Genomic DNA, 22,787 nt, shown 5'->3' on the forward strand with positions numbered 1-22,787 from the left:
CTGTACTCCCCCATCAGGAACATCCTCCCTGCATCTAACCTGTCTAGCCCTGTTAGAATTTTATAAATCTCTATGAGATTCCCCCCTCATTTGTCTGAACTCCAGCAAAAACAAATCTAATCTAGTCAATCTCTCCTCACAAATCTCCTTCCAACTTACTTCATCTAACCCATCCACATGTCCTCTTATTCTTCTCTTCCCCCTTTACTTATCTGGATTCTCCTCTTCTCAAAAGCATCTCTGCTATTTGCTTCAATACTCCCTGTGGCAGCACGTTCCACATTCTGCCTTCTAAATAAAGAAGCTTTCCTCGAATTCCCAACTGAATTTGTTCATGACTCTTATATTTAAGCTACCCAATTCTGGTCTCCCCTGCAAGTGGTAACATCATCTTTCTGCACACCCGATCAAACCCTTTAACAATCTTTAAAAACATATAGGGTGGGATTTTATGGCCTTGCTTGTCCAGAAACCAGAAAATCTTGCCTGAGGTCAACGGACCTTTCCTGCTTGGATTCCCGCAGCGGACAGAACGGTAATATTCCAGCCTGTGTCACTGAAGTTTGGTTAAAGTGCAACTAATGTTTCCTCCACCGCCACCACCCCACCCCACCCCCACCCCCAACACTCATGTAGGTACAGTGAATTAATCATTGAATGATTTTTGACATTATCTTCCAGCCCTGGCACAACATCCCTCATCTAACCCAACTTGCAAACCACCCCAAGTTTTCTTTAAGCCTGGCACACAGTAAAAAGGATTTCTGGAAAAACAGCATCACCTGGTGGGGTTATAGAGAACTGCAAGAAATCAGATGCAAGATTTAAAGCCACATATGCTGGAATGGGGAAGCAGAAAATACAATCTGTTGAAAAATGTTTCAGGTGGATGTTGCATCAGATATATTTGTTAGGCAAGGAGATTGAGCAACATGGGTGTGGAGATATCAATGATGATCTGATGTAATGATGAAACAGGTCAGAAGGGCTGAACGGCCTATCCTGTTCCTAATTGGAAGCATCCCCACGCACAAAATGTGTCCCCTCAGATGCGCTGCATTTTCAGAATACCAAATTTTTTCAGATCTGACATTTTCTGTGGCCATTTATGTGTAAAACTGTGAAGAAAGGATAGCAAAGAAACACAAAGCAATTGCGTGATTCTGATGTGTAGTCATTGTTACAAATGTACGAAGTCTGGGTAAGTTTGCCCCATAAGCTCCCAGACACAGCAATGTGATGATGGCCAGAATATGTTTTTTTATTGTAATGTTGGCTGAGGGATGAGTTATCCAGGGCGCTGGGAAGAAGACATGCTCTTTGCACAGACACAGTACTGTGTGCTGTCTCTCTCAGTGGTACTGATTTACTGCCTATACATTTTAAATATCCATTTAAGATGCAAACCTCGGCACTTCTGAACTGCAGCCTGAAATTGACAAGTGTGTTGCAAATCTGGAAAGTTTTAAGAGTGACAACTAAGTAAAAACTTCAGTTGGCTTCAACCTCTGCTGCCTGCACAATTAGGCAAAGACAAATGTACACTCCTCATCCTTCTCGACCTGTCTGCAGCATCTGACATGGTTCAGCTGAAATGGGGTGAAGTTAAGAAATTTTATGGGGGTGGAATTGGGTGGCCTTAAACGATTGCATGAATAGGAGATCGAAAGCTGATCTTGGGATCGATGTGAAATAGAGGTGGTGAACAAATTAACCTAACCTCAGGTCATTGCCAAGCATGAAGCCAGGAATTAGGAAATGGAGTTTGAAGCAGGAACCCAATGTTTAATTGGAAAATATTTCTCCTTAGCCAGTACTGGCCGTGGAATATGTAATCTAATAATTTGGAACAGTGGAAAAATGGAAAAGGGATGGTGGCAAGCTGAGCAACATCAACATGTATGTGAAAGTGAAAGCCGTACCTTTGGACGATGTCACTGAGGGGCAGCAAACAGTTGAGAAATAAGAGAGGACAAAAGATAGATGCTTGGGGATACCAACACAACAGCAGGAAGAGAAGCCATTGCAAGTGATTATTTGGCTACATTTAGGTGAGAATGAAACCAGTTAAGTGCAGGCCCAACCAGCTGGATAGCACACTATTTTTGAATAGGGCCTGGGTGGGATTGTGGTCAGTGCAGACTTGATGGGCTGAAATGGCCTCCTACTGCACTGCAGAGAATCTATGATTCTATGACAGTGGCACAGAGATAGACCTGTAAACATCAATATGTCAGCCTATGGTTAAATAACTCCAAGCTAAATTTCTGTTGTGTCTTTAAACTTAACAAAACATCCTGAAGTGCTTCACGGATGTGTTATCAAAATACAACTGACACCAAGCTACATAGAGATATTAGAACAGGTCATAGAGGGAGGTCTTAAGGAATAAGAAAACCAGATGCTGAAAATCTCAGGTCTGGCTTTTTGAAGTCGAAGTCGTCACCTTGGACTTGAAATGTCTCCCTACAGATGCTGTCAGAGCTGTTTTTTTCCAGTGCTTTCCATTCTTATTTGAGATAACCAACATTCATTACCTTTTGCTTTTATTTTAGGTTTTAAGGAATGCCTTGAAGAAAGAGTGACTTTTTAGGTCTTTTCAGGGTGTGGTTTAGTCAACCACACCAATGTGTTTTTTTTATTCACTCGTGGGACATGAGTGTTGCTGGCTGGCCAGCATTTATTGCCCATCCCTGGTTGCCCTTGGAGGGCAACTGAGTGTCAACCACATTGCTGTGGCTCTGGAGTTACATGTAGGCCAGAATGGGTAAGGATGGCAGATTTCCTTCTCTAAAGGACCAATGAACCAAATGGGTTTTTACAATAATTGAAGAAAGTTTCATGACACCACCACTGAGACTAGATTTCAATTTTAGATATTGAATTCAAATTCATTATATTAGCCTGGATCTTCCACAAAGTGGCAATCACTGTCGGATTGTCCCTGCAGATTTCTTGCTTAGAAGCACTGTCCTTTGGCAAGCTCTGTTTTTAGCAGTGTAATGGGCAGGAGTCAATTCTGTAGTCACACAGGAGTTATACCAGGAGTTTTCTGTCCAGGAGTTCCTGGGTGACTATCCAGATAAGTCTTGTGAAACTGTCTAAAGTTTCTAACTTGAGCTTAGAGAAGCAGACTTTGAGGAGGATCCCAGGAAGCAGGACAATTGTCCATCAGGGGATCAAACTTCCCAGGTAATTCCCAGGTCAGGGCACTGGGACTTCCATGGGGTCCTGAGGCACCCCTTAGTCCCACAGTCCAAAAATTTGCAGGTTAGGTTAATTAACCATGCTAAATTGACTAGAGTGTCAGGGGGATTAGCAGAGTAAATATGTGTGGTTACACTTTGGAAGGACAAACCAAAGTAGAACGTACAGGGTAAATGGTAGGACTCTGAAGAGTGCAGTTCAACAGAGGGATCTGGGAATACAGGTACAGAATTCCCTAAAAGTGATGTCACAGGTGGATAGGGTCGTAAAGAGTGCTTTTGGTACATTGGCCTTTATAAATCAGAGTATCGAATATAAAAGTTGGATAGGTAATGTTGTACAAGGCATTGGTGAGGCCGAATTTAGAGTATTGTGTACAGTTTTGGTCACTTAGTTACAGGAAGGATGTAAATAAGGTCGAAAGAGTGCAGAGAAGGTTCACAAGGATGTTGCAGGGACTTGAGAGCTGAGTTATAGAGAGAGATTGAATAGGTTAGGATTTTATTCCCTGGAGTTTAGACGAATGAGGGGAGATTTGATCGAGGTGTACAAGATTTTGATGAGTATAGATAGAGCGAATGCAAGCAGGCTTTTTCCACTGAGGCTAGGGGAGAAACAAAACCAGAGGGCATGGGTTAAGGGTGAAAGGAGAAACGTTTGAAGGGAATAGTAGGGAGGGCTTCTTCACACAAAGAATGGTAGGAATGTGGAATGAGCTGCCGGATAAAGTGGCAAATGCGGGGTCACTTTTAACATTTAAGAAAAACTTGGACAGGCACATGGATGACAGGAGTGTGGAGGGATACGGTCCAAGTGCAGGTCAGTGGGACGAGGCAAAAAAATGGTTTGGCACAGACAAGAAGGGCCAAAAGGCCTGTTTCTGAGCTGTAATGTTCTATGGTTTTAATAGAGCCTGGGTAGGATTGTGGTCGGTGCAGATTTGATGGGCCGAACGGCCTCTTCTGTACTGTAGGATTCCATTCTACAGCTGGTCTAAGCTGATCCACAGAATGAATAACCTGGGCCTTTATAACTCATTATATTGTCACTCAAGTTGTATTTGTTCTGGAAGTACAAATATTGACACCTTGCCTGATAGAAAGTTTGCCATTTCCCAGAACTAATTTCCCTTGCTTTGATAAGGCTAATGGTTCTACCGTATGATGCTCAGGCTCGCCAGGGTAGAGGCAGCAGGTTAAAAAAAGGAATTGTATAAAGACCAAAGATCATACTGATAAGACAGCAGTGCGATACTGTAAGCAAATGGTCTATCAGAAATTTTTACATTGTATTAAACAGTGTCCAAAAACAGCTGAACAATTACAGCTGTGCTTTTGCTCGAGTCCTTTTCTATATTATCTCTGTACCCACTTATATGCTGCACATCTGTGAAGCATATTTCACTGGACTGCTACAGTGAATACTTTAAAACACAAAGAAGCTCGAGATCTCTGGCTCCCTGGGTGCCCAGGTATGCTCAGAACTTCACACACAAAGAATGTCTTTTCACCCAAGGAACCAATGAGCATAGGCAGGCTATCCAACTATATGGGAACTGAGATAGAATACAAGAAAGAAAGAGAATCTGTAGGGAGAATGGTAGGAAGGACTATTACTGACGGGGCGAAAAGCTGCAGCAGGCGACGGTGCAGAGGGACCTCGGGGTCCTTGTGCATGAGTCGCAAAAACACAGCTTGCAGGTGCAGCAAGTGGTCAGGAAGGCGAATGGGATGCTGGCCTTCATAGCGAGGGGGATTGAATATAAAAGTAGGGAGGTCTTGCTGCAGCTGTATAGGGCATTGGTGAGGCCGCAGCTGGAGTACTGTGTGCAGTTTTGGGCGCCGCACCTGCGCAAAGATATTTTGGCCTTGGAGGGAGTGCAGAGGAGGTTTACTAGGCTGATACCGGAGTTGAGGGGGTTGAGCTATGAGGAGAGGCTGAATAAACTGGGCTTGTACTCGTTAGAGTTTAGAAGAATGAGGGGAGATCTCATTGAGACATATAAGATGATGAATGGGATGGATAGGATAGAGATGGAGAGACTCTTCCCGCTCAAAAAAGACAGTAGGACTAGGGGACACAGCCTCAAGATAAAGGGGGGGCGGTTTAGAACGGAGTTGAGGAGGAACTTCTTCACTCAAAGGGTGGTGAATCTCTGGAATTCTCTGCCCGTTGAAGTGGTGGAGGCTGCCTCGCTAAATATTTTTAAGACGCGGGTTGATGGGTTTTTGATAAGAGAGGGGATTAAGGGTTATGGGGAGAAAGCGGGAAAGTGGAACTGAGCAGCGACAGATCAGCCATGATCTTATTGAATGGCGGGGCAGGCTCGAAGGGCTAGATGGCCTACTCCTGCTCCTATTTCTTATGTTCTTATCTGCTGCAACAACAATAATCTCTCCCTCAATGTCAATAAAACGAAGAAGATAGTCATGGACTTAAGAGTCATAGAGATTTACAGCATGGAACAGGCCCTTCAGCCAAACTTGTCCATGCCACCCTTTTTTTTTTAATCAAAACCCCTAAGCTAATTCCAATTGCCCGCATTTGGCCCTTATCCTTCTATACCCATTTTACCCACATAACTACCCAAATGCTTTTTAAAAGACAAATTATACCCACCTCTACTTCTACCTCTGGCAGCTTGTTGCAGACACTCAAAACCCTCTGTATGAAAAAAAAATTGTCTTTCTGGACACTTTTGTATTTCTCCCCTCTCACCTTAAACCTATGCCCTCTAGTTATAGACTCCCCTACTTTTGGGAAAAGATATTGACTATCTAGCTGATTTGTGCCCCTCATTACTTTATAGACCTCTATAAGATCACCCCTCAGCCTTCTGCGCTCCGGAGGAAAAAAATCCCACTCTATCCAGCCTCTCCTCATAACTCGAGCCATCAAGTCCCAGTAACATCCCGGTAAATCTTTTCTGCACCCTTTCTATAATAGGTGACCAGAACTGTACACAGTATTCCAAGTGTGGCCTTACCAATGTCTTGTATAACTTCAACAAGACGTCCCAATTCCTGTATTCAATGTTCTGACCAATGAAACCAAGCAGGCTGAATGCCTTCTTCACCATTCTATCCACCTGTAACTCTACTTTCAAGGAGCTATGAACACGTACCCTGAGATCTTTGTTCTGTAACTCGCCCCAGTGCCCTACCATTAACTGAATAAGTTCTACCCTGGTTCAATCTACCAAAATGCATCACCTCACATTTATCTAAATTAAACTCCATTTGCCATTTGTCAGCCCACTGGCTCAACTGATCAAGATCCCATTGCAATCAGAGATAACTTTCTTCACTGTCCACTATGCTACCAATCTTGGTGTCATCTGCAAACTTACTAACCATGTCTAGCAGTCACCCATGTAACCCTTCTAGCAGTCACCCACGTATCACTTCTAGGAGTAACTCTCTCTCTCTGTAGCTTTTATCTATAGCTGCCTCTGCTTCCCGAATGATCGAGTTCATCCAGTTCCAGCTCCAGGTCCCTAACACAGTCTTCAAGGAGCTAGAATTGGATGCACTTCCTGCAGGTGTACTTTCCTACCTTATACCCATAACCCTTGATTTAACAATCCAGCCTCTATAGTAAAAGAATTCCACAGGTTCAACGCCCTCCCTCATCATCTTGGTTTAAAAACAGGTAACCTATTATTCTGAGATATTCTGGTCTTAGGCTCTCCCACAAGGCAAAACCACCTCTCAGCATCTACCCTGTCAAGCCCTGAGAATACCATGTGTCTCTCGAGCTTCTAAACTGAGTACAAGCCCAACCTACTTAACCTCTCCTCAGAAAATCCCTCCCTACACAGGATCAACAGGGTGAACCTTCTCTGGACCGCCTCCAATGCCAGTATACCTTTGAGATAATAGGACCAAAACCACTCACATTATTCAGTGTTTTCCCACAAGAATTTTCACAGTCTATAACACTGATTAAACTTCACAACCACTCTCTCTCAAAATTTGCACAGTCATCTACTTTCTGTAGCAATATGGAGATTTAAGTGGTCCAATAAAAGGCACAATTACATTAAGATTTACAATGTATTTAGTTTCTGAAAAGATAGAACAATATCAGTTGCATTTACTATGAAAGGTTAAGTTCACATATGGAGTGCAGATTAATTGATTCACAGAAGAGTGTTTTTTTTAAAGCTTGCATGAAATGTTTATGCTTAACAAGGTGAGAACATTAGTAGTGAAGACAGGCATTACGCTGGAAGCAAAGAGTGTCAGGACTAAGCACTTTGGGTCAGGCTTACTCAAGAAGATGCCCTCAAACTTGACTTAAACCCAGAGCAACTGTCAAGCCTCTTTTGCCACCCAGTGTCATGAAGTCAAACATTAAATTCTAAAGTGCTACAAACAGAAGATACCAGCGTATTATGAACTATGTATTTGCGCCAGCTAATAGTTCAGTGTGTGCCACTCTCACCGGAGTCAGAGCTTATGGGTTCAGGCTCCATGCTAAACACAATACATAAGCTAGAATTTGGTGCTTCCAGTGCAGTACCAAGGGAATGCTGCAATGGTCGGAGGTATCATCTTTTGGGCAGACATTTAATAAAGGCCCCATCTATCCCTCAAGGACAGAGAGAAGATCCACAGCACTATTTCAAGAGCATAAGATTCCCCTGGTTTCCCAGACATCACCACCAAAACAAACTAACTATCTGATTATTATCACATTTCTGTTTATAAGTGCTTGCTGTGCGTAAATTGTTTGCTGCAATTGCTACGTTATAATAATGCATTTAAGAACATAGAACGAGAAGCAGGAGTAGACCATTGGGCCCCTCGAGCCTGCTCTGCCATTCAATAAGATCATGGCTGATCTTTTCATGGATTTAGCTCCACTTACCCGCCCGCTCACCACAAACCCTTAATTCCTTGACTATTCAAAAATTTATCCTTGCCTTAAAAACATTCAGTGAGGTAGTCTCAACTGCTTCACTAGGCAGGGACTTCCATAGATTCACAACCCTTTGTGCGAAGAAGTTCCTCCTCAACTCAGTTCTCAGTCCTACTGTAAAGCACTTTGCGATGATTTGAGGTTGTTACAGACATTCAAGTTCTTCTTTTTACTTATTTGTACTACAAATAAATACTGAATAAAATGAATCAAGAATATAAATCACACAGCAAAGTGGGAACTCTTGTAGTAATTTGAAAAGGCAGATTTTGAAAATTAAAATGTAGACTGCATTTTTTTTCCTGAAATTAAGCTACATTCATACTCTGCATCTGTTGTTTCTCCTCCTGTGAAATTTCCTAAGCTTTGCTTCCCCATTTAAAATCAAACTTCATCACAACAAATTCCTTCCTAACTGAAAGCATAAAAGATCAAAAATCCACCATGGCCCATAAAACCTGTAATTTCCTAACATCAGCACATTTGCCACAAACAACTGCAACTGTTTTAGAAGATAACCCACATCCTTCTCATGAGCAACTTGGAATGCACAACAAACACATCAATGTCCAACTTAGTTATCAATTTTTTTCACAGGATCTCAGCTTTAATAGCAAGGTCAACATTTATTGTCCATCCCAAAGAATGTGGTGGTGAACCGCCTTCACAAATGAGTGTTTTGCAAGAATATTTCAGTGTGGAACACCTCTGCTGCAGGTCTGGTGGGCAATGTAGTTAATTCTGGCTAAGGGTGGCAACTTTCTTCCCTAAATGAACCAGATGTGTTTTTTTAAACAATCTGGCAGTTCCATGGTCACCAATACTAAGATTTGTTCGTAGGACCATAGAAAGGTAGGAGGCAAGCATTTGGCCCATGCCAGTCCAAGGACACCCAAGTGCCCCTTCTAATCCGACCTTCCTGCACCCAGCCCATAGCCCTGTATCTTACAGCACTTAAGGTGCAGATCCAGGTTCAAAGAGTTTAGTGCCTCTGCCTCCACGACCAACTCGGGCAGCTTATTCCAGACACCCATCATCTTTTACATAAAAAAGACTTACTGCCACTTTTTGATTCAGATCTATTTAATTAACTGAATTTAAATTCCCCAGTTGCTAAAGTAAGACTTGAACTTGTAACTCTGATCATTAATCCAGGTTCTTTTAACTATTTCAGTCAAGTAACCACTTGCTACTGTACCTACATCCAAAGAATGCTCTGTAGAAGAGGAGATTACTGGAGAAAAAAATGCAATGAGACAATTTTAAAACACAGAATGTTGGGTGGAGGAAGTGAGTGAGAGTGTTGGCGATAGGTTTAAGGGGTGAGATGATGATGAACAGCATTTTTCTGCTTGACACAGATGTACAAGGCAACATATTCAGGGGTGGGAATAGTGCCCAAGGATTTACCACTGACCAGGTTTTGTGCCCAGCAAGTAACCCCATTTGAAAATTAATGAGCTGAATGTTTCTTTACATCTCCTCTCTGCCTTCTCCTGAGATTATCTAGACCAGATTTCAAGGAAGTTCTGAACACACCCTTTAATGTTAAGTTTTCACCAAGGTAATATCTCATTGTGTAACTATACTTGCTTCAAAAAAAAACTCACATGTATGTAAACACTCTGTGATAGTGGTTGCATCTATGAAGTAGCCAGCACACAGATAACAGACGATGTGTTCATTCAGGTCTTTAATCTTCACTTTTACTTCTTCCTGCCAACGATAAAGCACAGCCTTGTTAGTCACGCAATTGATTATATCGGAGGCCAGCGTCAACACCCTCTCATGACATCAATTCAAAAGAAAAAGCACGCACATGCAATTATGTCCCAGATCCATATGGCAGAAAGGTTGGTAACTACAGGATCAGTTGGCAAAAGAATAATCAGAGGGGAAATGTAAATTTTTAATTGTTAAAACAGCAATCTGTGATCTGAAATACACTGTCTGAAAAAGGTGGTAAAAGCAGATTCAATGGCAACTTTCAAAAAGTAAATACTCGAAAGGACACAACTTCAGAGCTACTGTGTAAGAATAATTAGATTGCTCTTTCAAAGGGCTCATACAGGGACAGTGCAGCAAATGGACTCCTTCTGTGCTGCAAGATTCTGTCATGCTTTGTAATGCTTTACTGCTGACAAGGTCTAATACTATCAAAGTTTGCCCTTGGTCAAAACTGACTGTTTTCACTTTTTCTAATTTTCAGACTGCAATTACCATCTCACCAAGGTCTACAGGCTAGTGAATGAGCAAACTGACTCACCCATTTCAAACAAGACCTCTCTACCCAGCCATGCCACAAAACTGATCCCTTACGGACTCAAGACCAAAGTTGGATCTTGTACAAGAAAACAAGTAAGGGTTGAATGGCTTCCTTACATGCCGCATGATTCTGTGGCACCAGAGACTAGAATGAGACTCTCACAACTGGCTGCAGGACCAGAGTTAGGAAAAGGCGAGCTAGCCAAGGTCATGGCTGTGATCATTACCCTGCCACAGAAGGTAGAATCCAGTGCATCAGCTTGTCAACATTCCCAATCGAGACTCAGCATAAACCCTTAGGGAGGCACAAAAGCTCATTGTGCTTCAGGCTGGGGCGTGGTACAATCTGTAGAATGGAGTATCAGCATAAATATAGTCAGCTACAGTCACACCTTCTCAGATACTGAAGCAGTGTGGATTATTATGCAGCAAGATCTGGTTAACATTCAGTATTGTACCACTGAATAATACAACAGCCAAATGCAGGCAATGACAATCTCTAACAAGAGAGAATCAAACCACTGTCCCATGATATTCAACAGACAGACTATCGCTGAAACCCCCACCATTAACATCCTGGGGAATACTATTCACCAGAAATTTAATTGGACCAGCCAGATAAATACAAGAGAGGTGTATTCTAACCACCTGATTCCCTAAAGCCTGCCCACCATCTAAGAGGCACAAGTCAGGAATATGATGGAATACTCTCCAATTGCCTGGAAGAGTGCAGGTCTAAACACAAGAAGCTTGATGCAATCCAGAACCCCGCCCCCACCAAAACCATTCACTCCCTCCACCTCTGAGTATGTACCTTCTTCAAGATGCAGTAAATCACCAGGGCTCTCTCACAAGCATTTCCTAAATCCATGACCTCCAACACCTAAAAAGGACAATGACAGCAGGTGCATGGGAACGTCACCATCTGCAAGTTCCTCTCCAAATAACACCATCTTGACTTGGAACCAGTCACTGTTTTTCACTTTCCTATATGTAGTAGCGCGGCTAGAGCACGAGACTCTTCATTTCAGGTTCACAGAATTGAGCTCCAAGTTGGGTGCCGTTAATTACGGTGGTATGGTGGCACAATGGATAGCACTGCTGACTCGCAGTACCAGAGACCCAGGTTCAATTCCAGCCTTGGGTGACCATCTGTGTGGAGTTTGCACATTCTCCCTGTGTCTGCATGGGTTTCCTCCAGGTGCTCTGGTTACTTCCCAGTGCAAGACGTGCGGGTTAGGTAGATTGCCCTTTAGTGTCCGGGGGATTAGCAGAGTAAATATGGGGATAGGGCCTGTGGTTGGTGCAGGCTGGGTTAAATAGTCTCATTTCGGCACTGTAGGAATTCTACGATTTCCATGTGATCCACATCATTCTGGAACTCCCTAGCTAATTGTAGTGAGCTTAGGTTTTATCACCCAAGCAATACCAACTTAATAGCTGGTTCACCACCCTCAATGGCAATTAGGAATGGGCAATAAATGATAGTCTTTCCAATGATATACATATCCCATGAATAACTTTATCAACTAATGCCCTCTATAATTAAATGTCAACAAACATTCACAATCCTAGCAAATTTCTGGATTTTCAGAAGGCGTTTGACAAGGTACCTCACAAGAGGTTATTGCAGAAGGTCAGGGGACATGGAGTTGGGGGTAGGGTGTTAGCGTGGATAGAGGATTGGTTGTCAAATAGGAGGCAGAGAGTGGGGGTCAATGGGTGCTATTCGGATTGGCGGTTGGTGACTAGTGGGGTGCCCCAGGGGTCGGTGCTGGGGCCTCAGCTATTTACCATTTATATAGATGATCTGGAGGAGGGAACCGAGTGCAGGGTGTCGAAATTTGCTGATGACACCAAGATTGGGGGAAAGGCAAATTGTGCGGAGGGTGTGGAGAGTCTGCAGAAGGATCTAGATAGGCTGGGCGAATGGGCCAGGAAATGGCAAATGGAATTTAATGTTGGCAAGTGTGAGGTGGTCCACTTTGGTAGGAAGAATGGTAGGAAGGACTATTACTTACGTGGCGAAAAACTGCAGCAGGCGACGGTGCAGAGGGACCTCGGGGTCCTTGTGCATGAGTCGCAAAAACCCAGCTTGCAGGTGCAGCAGGTGGTCAGGAAGGCGAATGGGATGCTGGCCTTCATAGCGAGGGGGATTGAATATAAAAGTAGGGAGGTCTTGCTGCAGCTGTATAGGGCGCAGCTGGAGTACTGTGTGCAGTTTTGGGCGCCGCACCTGCGCAAGGATATTTTGGCCCTGGAGGGAGTGCAGAGGAGGTTTACTAGGCTGATACCGGAGTTGAGGGGATTGAGCTATGAGGAGAGGCTGAATAAACTGGGCTTGTACTCGTTAGAGTTTAGAAGAATGAGGGGAGATCTCATTGAGACGTATAAGATGATGAATGGGATGGATAGGATAGAGGTGGAGAGACTCTTCCCGCTCAAAAAAGACAGTAGGACTAGGGGGCACAGCCTCAAGATAAAGGGGAGGCGGTTTAGAACGGAGTTGAGGAGGAACCTCTTCACTCAAAGGGTGGTGAATCTCTGGAATTCTCTGCCCGTTGAAGTGGTGGAGGCTGCCTCGCTAAATATTTTTAAGAAGCGGGTTGATGGGTTCTTGATAAGAGAGGGGATTAAGGGTTATGGGGAGAGGGCGGGAAAGTGGAACTGAGCCACAACAGATCAGCCATGATCTTATTGAATGGCGGGGCAGGCTCGAAGGGCTAGATGGCCTACTCCTGCTCCTATTTCTTATGTTCTTATGTTCTTAAATTGAAAACTGCCTCTAGAGGCATTTTACATCCATAGAACTGTGGCAAGGAAGAGCAGCAGAGGACAGAGTATAAGCTGTCTTTGACATTGCAAATGAGCCCGTGAACTCCTTTTTCTAATGCAGTGTATTTAGAAAGACAGACAGCATCACTCAATTACCACACATTTGTACAATCATGAGGAAGCTCACTCAATAAAATTGGTTTTCTTACCCTTCTGGCTGCTGATCTCGCAGACAAGACAGCAGGAACTCAACTAACTTCCAGCAGCATTTGTAACAGGTTTTCTGTTGAAGGCTGCCTGTTCCTGGCTACTGTTCATGATTATTCAATGCTCAGCAACTGAAGGTCAAGGCTTGAACTTAGACACAAAGTGTCACCAGCATCCTGAATTATGGACTTCCCCAAGGTTTAGTTTTAATTCCAATCTTCTTCAAGACCAATGGGAGCAAAATGCTTCTCACCATCTCTAGGAAGTTGCAGATGACTAGGTCCTTTCTATCAAGGAAACCAACTCTTAAGAACCCCAGAAGCATTTTAACCCGGGACTCATGACACCAGGCAGCATCGTGGCACAGTGGTTAGCACTGCTGCCTCGTAGCGCCAGGGACCCAGGTTCGATTCCCGGCTTGGGTCACTGTCTGTGTGGAGTTTGTACATTCTCCTCCAGGTGCTCTGGTTTCCTCCCACAGTCCAAAGATGTGCGGATTAGGTTGATTGGCTATGCTAAAATTGCCCTTTAGTGTCCTGAGATGCATGGGTTAGGGGGATTAGCAGGTAAATATATAGGGGGTAGAGCCTGGGTGGGATTGTGGTACGTGCAGGCTCGATGGGCCAAATGGCCTCTTTCTGCACTGTAGGGTTTCTATGACTCTACGTTGCACGATTCAGGAAACAATGTTTTTCACTTTAGCAACTGACTGGCTAACAGCAGATTTCAGGTCTCCCTTTGTGGCAAACCTGTCAAGAATATTTGAAATCGCTCTTTAAGTTCAGATTCATTTGCATGCTACCCTGGGCTAAAAGGATTAAAATTATAAAGGACATGTTGCAGGTTTGTATTCCATTGAGAACAGAATTTCATAGCTGATCAGTGATGACAACAATTGACAAGGCAGAAAGAAACAATTTTATATGGTGGGGGAGCTCAGAAAAAGAGGGCATAACATTAAAAATCAGAACCTCAGCTGCTCAGGACAGATATTCCTTCACACAATGAAGCGGGGGTGTGTGTGTGTGGCGCAACTGAAGTTTTCACATCTGAAATTGCCAAGTTTTTCTTAGGCAAGGCTATTTTTCCACAACGAGGGCAAGGGCACAAGCGCCTGCTCTGCCATTCAATGAGAATGACAGCACAGTGCACAGTGGTTAGCACCACTTACAGCACCAGGGACCCGGGTTCAATTTCTGGCTTGGGTCACTGTCTGTGTGGAGTTTGCATTTTCTCCCCATGTCTGCGTGGGTTTCCTCCGGGTGCTCTATTTTCCACCCACAGTCCAAAGACATGCGGGTTAAATTGCCCCTTGTCAGGGGGACTCGCTTGGGTAAATGCATGGGGTTACGGGGATAGGGCCTGAATGGGATTGTGGTCAGTGCAGACACGACGGCTGATTGGCCTCTTTCTACACTATAGGGCTGAACCATAACAACATAAAGGGACCTAGAGCCAAGGCAGGTAAACAAGACAGCTAATCGACCACGATCCTATTGATGGACAGAAAACTCTACGCCTGTTCCCAGGTTTTATGCTGATGTGGGTGGCAACCTTCCAACTGGGCAAATTGATGGTCAGTGCTACAGTGCCAGCAATTAATTAATCTGTGCAGAGTCTGCACGTTCTCCCATGTCTGTTTGGGTTTCCTTTCAGTCTGGGTTGGCCATGTTAAATTCTCCCCCAGTGGCCCCAAACAGGTGCCGGAGCGTGGCGACTAGGGGATTTTCACAGCAACTTCATTGCAGTGTTAATGTCAGCCTACTTATGACACTAAAACTTGAAACTAATTACAGCATATGATAGGAAATTATCAGTGTACATTTGGGGGAAGAAATTTTATGCTAGAGAAAAAAAATGGCCAGAAATGGAAAAAGCAGCCATATATTTTTCAACAAGATTGTTCTCTGGATTCATGTTTTTCAGCTGAATGTACAACTGGATAAACAGCTGGTGTCAAACAGCCGCATGCGCAGTATGGAGTAGTGACTTGCTGCCCGATGCACATGTGCAAAATGCCGAGCCAGTGCTTCCGCGCGTGCGTAGAACGTCGGCACCCAACAACTCCGGCAACCGCGCATGCGCGGCCCCCTATTTTCCTCCCCCCCCCCAATCTCGATCGCAACGGCTGTGAAGAGGAAACCGGACCGGTGGCTGCTTGTCACCGCAAACCATGTAACGCCATCTTCTCCCGCCGCCCCCCGACCGACCGTCCTAGACTCCCTTCACACCTCGTTCCGGAGCGGGTCCAGTTTGTAGACGGTCTGAAGCTGATTCCGAAGCCGCATCGCGTTCGCCATCGGAGCGTCAACCGCCATGGCGCTGCGTCACCCTGCGTCGCATACATGCGTCATCGCGCACCGCACGCGCGGCGAAGGCACCCGGGAAGCTGTGGGTGGCACAGGCACTGTGCAACAGGACAACCGGGAGGCTGCGGGTAGAACAGGCACCGTGCAACAGGAAATCTGCGGGTAGAAGTGTCGCAGTGCACGATGCTGCAGATAGAAGAGTCATGGTAGAGCAGGGGAATTTTGATTTTCACTATATATCGCTACATGTGACAAGTATTATTTCTTGCGAGCTATACAAAGCATACCGTTCATAGAAAAGGAAAGAAGTGCAGAATGTATTGTTACAGTCACAGCTAGGGTGTACAGAAAGATCAACTTAATGCAAGGTAGATCCGTTCAAGAAGTTTGATGTCAGCAGGGGGAAAAAAAGCTGTTCTTGATTCAGCTGGTTCACGTCCTCAGACTTGTATCTTTTTCCCTTTGGAAGAAATTATGTGTGGGGTGGGTAGAATTGACGAGTTGAGGGGGTTGAGCTATGAGGAGAGGCTGGATAAACTAGGCTTGTACTTGTTAAAGTTTAGAAGAATGAGGGGAGATCTCATTGAGACAGATAAGATGATGAATGGGATGGATAGGATAGAGGTGGAGAGGCTTTTCCCGCTCAAAGGACAGTAGGACTAGAGGGCATAGCCTCAAGATAAAGGGGCGGTGCGGTTTAAAACGGAGTTGAGGAGGAACTTCTTCACTCAAAGGGTGGTGAATCTCTGGAATTCTCTGCCTGTTGAAGTGGTGGAGGCTGCCTCGCTCAAAATTTTTAAGACACGGGCTGATGGGTTTTTGATAGGCAAGGGGTTTAAGGGTTATGGGGAGAGGGTGGGAATGTGGAACTGAGACACAACAGATCAGCCATGATCTTATTGAATGGCAGGGCAGGCTTGAGGGGCTAGATGGCCTACTCCTGCTCCTATTTCTTATGTAGAATCCTTGATTACGCTGGCTGCTTTTCCAAGACAGCAGGAAGTGTAGACAGAGTCAAAGGATGGGAGGCTGGTTTGTGTCATGTTGTATCCCAGACATACGTCATCATGTACCACACATGTAGCGCAGCACCCTGCACGCCACAGCAGCAGAACAATTGGAAAGCTACAGGAGAACAGTGATGGAGCAGCAGGCACAGTGTAATGAACTATAGAACATGATGGGTCAGTGTGATCAGACATAGCGTGGTACCAGATGTGTAACAGAGCGTGGACAATGTCCAGCTTGAATAGTGGTGGGCAATTGAACAACTCGCTGGAGGAGGAGGTTCTATAAATATCCCTATCTCAATGCTGAAGAAAGCAGTATATCAGTGCAAAGGATAATTGCAAAGCGTTCACAACAATCTTCAGCCAGAAGTGCTGAGTGGATGATACATTTTGGACTCCTTCGGACGTTCTCCAGCATTCACAGATGTCAGTCTTCAGCCAACTCAATTCACTCAATGTGATATCAAAAAAAATCAAGATATGACTGAAGACACAGGAGACTGCAAAGGCAATGGGTCCTAACAATATTCCAGCAATAGTACAACAGAACTTCCTGTGCCACTAGCCAAGTTGTTCCAGTACAGCTACAACACTGGCATATACTTAATGTGGAAAATTGTCCAGGAATGTCCTGTACACAAGAAACAGGAAAATCCAACCCAGCCAATTAGTACCCCAAAGTGATGGAAGGAGTTATCAGTGTTAAGTGGCACTTACTCAGTGATAACCTGCTCACACATGTTCAGTTTAGGTTCCACCAGGGTTACTCCAGTCTTGACCTTATTCCAGTCTTGGTACAAACGTGGACAAAAAAGAGCTTAATGGCAGCAATGTGATTGGCTGTCAGCTGCCCTCAGGCAACTAGGGATGGGCAGTAAATGCTGGCCAACCGGTGACACTCTTGTCCCATGAATGAATTTAAAAAACAAAAGAGAGTGACTGCTATCAACATCAAGGCAACATTTGACCAAGTGTGGCATCAAGGAGCCCTACCAAAACTGGAGTCGGTGGCAATTGGGGAGAAATGCCACTGGTTGTGTCATTCCTGGCACAAACGGAGATAGTTGTAATAATTGGAGGTCAATCATCTTAGCTGCAGGACATCACTGCAGCTAAGCACCATGTGTAACGTAGAATTGTAGCATAGTAACAGCACAGAATAAAGCCATTCAGCCCATTGTGCTCATGTCAACACTGCACGTTCTACCATCTTCCTCTGTGACACATGAAGAAGTGTGAGCCATGTATAGTGTCCCAATTCCCATTGCCTTCAGCTAGGTCTCCTTGATTCCACAGTCCTGCCTTGATATCAAGGGCAGTCACTTTCACCTCATCTCTGGAATTCAGCTCGTGCTTACTTTTGGATCCAGGCTGTAATATGAATTGGAGTTGAATGGCTGTGGCAGAATCACTGTTGATGACCCACATAAGTTAAAGTTTATTAGTCACATTCACACTACAATGAAGTTACTGTAAAAAAAAACCCTAGTCACTGCCAGCGCTTGTTCAGGTACACTAAGGGAGAATTTAGCATAGCCACTTCACCTAACCAGCACGTCTTTGGACTGGGAGGAAACCCACACAGACACTGGGAGAACGTGCAAACTCCACACAGATAGTGACCCAAGTTGGGGATTGAACCTAGGTCCCTGGCATAGAGTCAACAGTGCTCACTCACATCATGGAGAGGCTGGGGCTGTCATAGAGAACCACTGTGCCAGCATGACCGTGCCATTTCTGAGGATGATAGACTCATGGGGTGATAGTTGGCTGGATTGGATTTGTCCTACTTTCTTTGAGCGGGGCATACCTGGGCAATTTTTCGTATTGCCAGATATATGCCATGTTGTAGCTGTACTGAGTCACAGTTTGGATGAGGTGCAGGCAATTCTGGAGCACAAATCTTTAATAGTATAGCCAATATGTTGTCTGGGTCCAAAGACTTTGATAGGCGAGGTGCATACAGCAATCTCGAACAATACCTTCCAGATTGTTACAATCTTGCCTTTTTGACCACAATGTTCCTCTTGGTTCTTTTGCTCATCACCTTTAATTGTCCAATTCTCAACATTCGTGTCAAGGGGAAAGACATCTCATGATTTAGAAAACCTCCATGACAGTCCCAGCCTCTCTAGTCATAACTGAGGTCCATCATCTCTGGAACCATTCTCTTAAATCTTTCATGCACTAAAGTGTTCTCATCTTTCCCAAAATGTGTGGTGCCCAAATCGCACACATATTGCAGTTGTCAAGCCAGCATTTCACGAAGGTTCATCTTAGTTTGTTTGCCTTTGGAACCTTATGCCAGTTTATATAGCCTGGGATCCATTTTGTCAACCTATCCTTCCACCTTCAGTGATTTGTCGACATGACACCACCCCCCCCCCCCCCCCAAAATCTCCTGCTGCTGCTGCCCTCCCTTTAGAATTGTATTTGGTCTTGTATTGCCTGTTTTCCCACCAAAATAGATCACATTTCCCTACAGTTAAATATCAACTGTCACCTGTCTGCCTATTCCATCAATCTGTGTTCCCTTGACATCTGTAAAAATCCTCCAAACACAATACCCACAATTTTTGCAACATCTGCAAATTCCAATCATTCAATCTGAGTCATTAATGTACATCAAGAAATGACATAGTCCTAGTACTGCTCTAGGGGAACAGCATTTGTATTTTCTGCCATTCTGTGAATCCCTTCCAATCTATAATACAAACCAGCCTCTCATCCATTGACCGTCTACACTTCTAGCTACCTTGGTAAAGTAGCCAGCATAATTAAGGACCCCATGCATCCAAGACATTCTCTCTTCCACCTTCTTCCTTTGGGGAAAAAGATACAAAAGTCTGAGGTCACATACCAACCAGCTCAAGAACAGCTTCTTCCCTGCTGCTGTCAGACTTTTGAATGGACCTACCTCGCACTAAGTTGATCTTTCTCTACACCCTAGCTATGACTGTAACTCTACATTCTGCACTCTCTCGTTTTCTTCTCTATGAATGGTACGTTTTGTCTGTAGCACACAGGAAACAATACTTTTCACTGTGTGACAATAATAAATCAAATTAAATGAAGCTATTATTCATTTTTGTCCTGTTTCCTGTCAGTCAACATTGTGGCCATGGCACCATTATTCTTTTCATGCCATCAGCTTCAACTTTGCTGACAAGTCTATTTTATGGGCACTTTTTCCATGTACCGCTGCTTCCTTAAATCTGTGCCCTCTTGTTCATGATCCTTCCACCAATGGGAACATTTTCTCCCTACCCACTCTGGATCCTCCCCCACAATCCCAAACACCATCAACATCCCAAGAAAACTGTGTCAACCTCTCCAATCCACCCACTCTATCATATATCATAGAATCCCTACAGTGCAGAAAGATGCCCTTTGGCCCATCGAGTCTGCACTGACCACAGTCCCACCCAGGCCCTACCCCCGATATTCCTACTCATTTACCTGCTGATCCCTCTAACCTAAACATCTCAGGGCACTAAAGGGTAATTTTAGCATGGCCAGTTAACCTAACCTGCACATCTTTGGACTGTGGGAGGAAACCGGAGCACCCGGAAGAAACCCACGCAGATACAGGGAGAATGTGCAGACTCCACACAGACAGTGACCCAAGCTGGGAATCGAACCCAGGTCTCTGGAGCTGTGAAGCAGCAGTGCTAACCACTGTGCTACTGTGACCCGTCCATCCCTGGGAACCACCCCCTCAAATCTCTTCTGCACAAAGACTGGCAACATCACCTTTGGAATTACAGATGCAAAGTATTCATTTAGTACCTCATGCTCACTGCCTCCATCCTTTTTTTTCCCTGATCAGCCCCACCCTTCTATTATTCATATGTCTATAGAAGACTTCTGAACTCCCTGTTACTTGCTCATCTGTCCTTGCGCTCTCTCTCTACCTTTTGTTTCCTTTTCCAAATCCCCTTGAACATTCTACATTGAGCCTACTTTTAAACTGTATCAAATATTCTCAAGGGGGTCTTGTGATGCTGTGGGTAACATCCCTGCCTCTGAGCAGAAGCTGTGGATTGAAATCCCACCCCAGGATCTGATGGTCAAATAGTGTTCCTGAAATCACTCCAGATGGCTTCTAGTCTTTTCCATTAGCTGATCTAAATCTCACCTACAATCATTCTCTAAATGTTCCAGATCAGTTCTTCCTGGAATATTCTTCCCTCAGCAAATACATCAAGGACTTGGAGAAGATATGAGAGTGATTGATTAGAATGGAAGCAGGGTTCAGGGATTCATGTTGATTGGAGAGACTAGAGAAGCTGAAGTTATTCTCAATGGGACAGACTGGGTAACTCAAAGAGCCAGCACAAGCACTGTGGGTCAAATGGCCTCCTTCTGTGCTACATTATTCTATAACATTGCTAAACCCAGATTATCTGGTCATCATAACTGCCACTTGCATGATACGTTGCTGCCCCAAATTTCACACTACCCTTAAAAAGGTAGTCACTTGGCTTGAAGCGCTTTGAGGTGCAGAAAAATCTGCCTTTTTATTTTCTCACAGTCAAAGGCTATTGTCGTCACTAAGTACAGAGCTCCATGCAATCAAATAAAGCACAGGTGGTGATTAGGCAGAGAGGGGCACGGGAGAACAGCATTAAGAAGTGGGTAGTGCTTCACTAAGGTAGGTGTGGAGTATAGTGCCGATATACAGTAAGCAGACAGTGTATTTGGACAAAATGCTGTGATAGTTTCAGATTGAACTTGCACATCTCACTTACTGTCCTATCTAGAGACAATACACATCTCTTTAACCTAATCTTAATGCTATCTCCACTCACATTGTCTGCACCTTTAAGATTTGAATAGCAGATTAGCTGTAAATATTTGCATTCTAATCAGTATTCTGTAAACTGTGTGCGCCTTTATATGCCCTGTTTCTGATCAGAACTTTCCACTCACCTGACGAAGGAACAGCGTTCCGAAAGCTAGTGGTGTTTACTACCAAATAAACCTGTTGGACTTTAACTTGGTGTTGTGAGACTTCTTTCATAGTATCATATTGCCAGAGTTATAGGAAATGTAAGCACTGAAGCACATTCCAATTAAAGCATTGGTACCAATAAAAGTGATCATTTCTTTACAAGAGAAAATCTACTTACTGGCCTACATGTGATTCCAATTCCATTGAGTTTAAAAATAAACACTTTAACCTGACGTGCAACATCAAATGTATCAGGAGCAGCTAACACGGAGAGGCTGGGCCAAATAAGCTGCTGCTACCATAAACAACTGACATTAGCAACACAGGGGCAATCTTGCCTTATCAAAGGCTCTGCAACCTAGTTCATGATCCCCTCCTTCAATGCAAGGATGGTGTTGTCTTGCCCAGTTAACCCAACTCTGTGGAATTTTCTACAATTACTTTTTTTTAAATAATAGACAATTATAAATAGAAGATGAATGAGGGTCATCTGACTCTCGACTGATGGATTCAAAAAACTGCTACACTGTCTCAAAAGGACCAACCCCATCCCTCAAATCCATCCAAAAAGGTATTTCTTTGACTCAAGCGGGCCATTCTGCCACCGAGATGGTGATTGTCTCAAGCCCCTTGGGTAATAGAGTGTCTTCAAACATTAATCCAGATTGTAGCTAATCAGTAGAAGTCCAGCATAATACTTGGAAAAGGGAACAGTGAGAAACCACATGGCATGGCAGCCAGGTTGGAATCCCAGTGACTCCTTAAGTGAGGTTTGCAAAAAAAGACAACAACACAGAGACAGAAACACTGGAGGGATCAGTAACAATTACGTCTCAAGAACTGGAGACAATAAACAAAAAATCTCCAAGCCTATTCCTTTACAAGTCCGTTAACATGGCAAACTAGCCTCCCAATAACAAGACTGCAAGTAACAACTTTGTGACCTGCAGAAAGTTCGTCTCTCAGAATCCCGTAGCGACTCTGGAAGTTGACTTGGGCTACTCCAGGAGTGTAAAAATATTTCTTTGAAATCACAGCAGTGTGAGCCTAACATAGACCAATCATGAATTAAGAATTATTAGCAATAAAAATTGTAATAAGTGTCAATAATACACTTGATATTAGCCAAAAGGCCGA

At 44.1% G+C, this 22,787-nt stretch overlaps 1 protein-coding gene across 1 annotated transcript in view; it reads right to left on the bottom strand.

Moving 5' to 3' along the window:
- Window positions 1–15,728, bottom strand: part of pcgf1 (polycomb group ring finger 1) — a 37,326-nt gene extending 21,598 nt beyond the window's left edge. Inside the window, exons 1-2 of the mRNA XM_080193358.1 lie at window positions 15,609–15,728; window positions 9,741–9,846 (exon numbers count right to left, since the gene is read on the bottom strand). Of these exons, the coding sequence (XP_080049484.1) occupies window positions 9,741–9,846; window positions 15,609–15,695 (193 nt within the window). The 5' untranslated portion in view covers window positions 15,696–15,728. The remainder of the gene's footprint in view (window positions 1–9,740; window positions 9,847–15,608) is intronic.
- Between the last annotated feature and the right edge of the window lie 7,059 nt (window positions 15,729–22,787).

The sequence above is a fragment of the Carcharhinus amblyrhynchos genome, chromosome 1 (assembly GCF_965287045.1).
Source record: "Carcharhinus amblyrhynchos chromosome 1, sCarAmb.v2.hapA, whole genome shotgun sequence".
NCBI classification, from domain to species: domain Eukaryota; kingdom Metazoa; phylum Chordata; class Chondrichthyes; order Carcharhiniformes; family Carcharhinidae; genus Carcharhinus; species Carcharhinus amblyrhynchos.